The sequence below is a fragment of the Pteropus alecto genome, unplaced genomic scaffold (genome assembly GCF_000325575.1).
Source record: "Pteropus alecto unplaced genomic scaffold, ASM32557v1 scaffold131, whole genome shotgun sequence".
NCBI lineage: Eukaryota > Metazoa > Chordata > Mammalia > Chiroptera > Pteropodidae > Pteropus > Pteropus alecto.
Genome location: NW_006434709.1, coordinates 13,197,132 through 13,198,794, shown reverse-complemented (window position 1 = coordinate 13,198,794; position 1,663 = coordinate 13,197,132). Strand labels below are relative to the sequence as shown.

General features: G+C 46.2%; 1 protein-coding gene across 4 annotated transcripts in view; it reads right to left on the bottom strand.

The window, feature by feature from the left end:
- The window catches only part of MTIF2 (mitochondrial translational initiation factor 2), a 20,289-nt gene extending 19,838 nt beyond the window's left edge, over positions 1–451 (bottom strand). Inside the window, exon 1 of one of the 4 annotated variants that reach the window (XM_006909595.3) lies at positions 294–451. Coding sequence is in view for 2 of the 4 variants with exons in the window: in XM_015587621.2 (XP_015443107.1) it covers positions 93–190 (98 nt within the window). In the remaining 2 variants the exon portion in view is untranslated. The other 3 variants (XM_015587621.2, XM_015587622.2, XM_015587623.2) reach the window with 3 other exon arrangements.
- Positions 452–1,663: the final 1,212 nt, after the last annotated feature.

Here is a 1,663-nt window from a genome sequence, read left to right as displayed (position 1 = left end):
AAAAAAAAAGTACGGATCTGGGGTGGCTTCGCCTGGAACCCGAGCCCAGAAAGCCTTTGGGCACAGGGGAGGTGGGGACCTGAGCGCCGCACCTGCCGGGGGGCCGCACCTGCCTGGACGCCGGGAGAGGATGCCAGCCGGCCGCTTCTGTTCGTATACCGCTGTCGAAGGCCGAGAATAAATGCATCATGGAAAAGCTTCCGAAAGCACAATGTTGAGGATGTGTGCCACTGACACTTTAGACCAAACAATATACGCCACCCGGGACCACCCGGCTAATGGACCTGACTCACTTAGTTCCCACATAACGCCAGCAGGGTCTGGATCCTGAGGCCGATTGGCAATCACCTTCCCGGCACGGGAGAACTGAAGGTCGCCCAGTCCGTCTCCGAAATGGTCCCCGCGGGTTTTCCGGCGCCGCCGGAAGCGGTTCTTTCCGGAATTCAGAAGTCGGAATTCGGAACAGTCTCAGTTGCGACGAGGGTTATCTGAGCTTCACCAGGTGGGCGCCAGGCCTCGAGGCGCTGGTTAAATCTGTAGCCTCTTCCCGGGGTCAGTCGCGCGTCGATAAGCGATCAGAAGCGTCTGCTGATCTCTGCCTTTCTCAGAAGTAAATTACTGCAATTCTGCGGCTGTGAGCGGTTTCGGTGCCTACCCTCGAGGGAAAGAAAGTTAAACGAGGAAATGAAGAAATGATTGGCTCTTGCAAAACACATACCTAACAAGAAGGGAAAAATAGAAGGGAACGTGGCGGTAAAACCAGTTAGTATTGGTAAGGAGCGCTTTCTCTTTGAAAAGTCGCCACGTGTGGATAGCATTTGAAGAATAAAGTCACACAGTGTTCCAATCCCAGCGCATTCCTAGTTCTGTAGACTTGGAAACGTTATGTAAACTCTCTGTGCCTCAGTTCTGCAATATGATAATGATAGTAGCTACTTCATAGAACAGCGATAAAGTTTATAAGAGCACCTGGTTCATAATAAGGGTTTGCTGTTTTTATTACAGCCTCCTCCCAGAGCATTTCCACACCTTGATTGGACAGGTCTTTTGGCCGATCCCCTTAACCACAACCACCTCCACTTTTCAAGAGTGTTAAGTATTGTTTAATCTCTGCCCTCAAGGTCTAACACTACCCAAGGCTAATGACAGTATAGAAGAGTTTCTCAAAAGCATACTTACTGTTTTTTCCTTCCCTTAGTCTGACCTAACTCATGCCTTCTTTTTTGTCTCCCCAGTGCCTACCACAAAGGTGTGCACTCACTATTAACTGAATGATTGAATAGAAACCTCTGTCCTAGAAATCTTTTTAATGAACCTAACACCCACACACTTAAAAACGAGTTATTCATTCCGATTCCTATAATTTTACTTACCATTCACAAACACCCACTGAAGTGCAATTCTGCAAGAAATTGCTCTTTGCTCTCTTATTTGCCTTGCCAGTTGAGAAATAAGCAGAAATTGGTTGGTAGAACATCAAAGAAGGGGTCATATATTTATTTCCACAATATTAAAGTGAAAATAACTGATGCTTTTCTAATCATGATGATAATACATGCTAATGTAGAAAATTGAAGCAATAAAAGGGCTTAAAAAAAAAAAGGAACGAGGGTAATTTAAAAAACATAGGAGCTAACCTGAAAGAGCTCCCACTGGCCAAAGA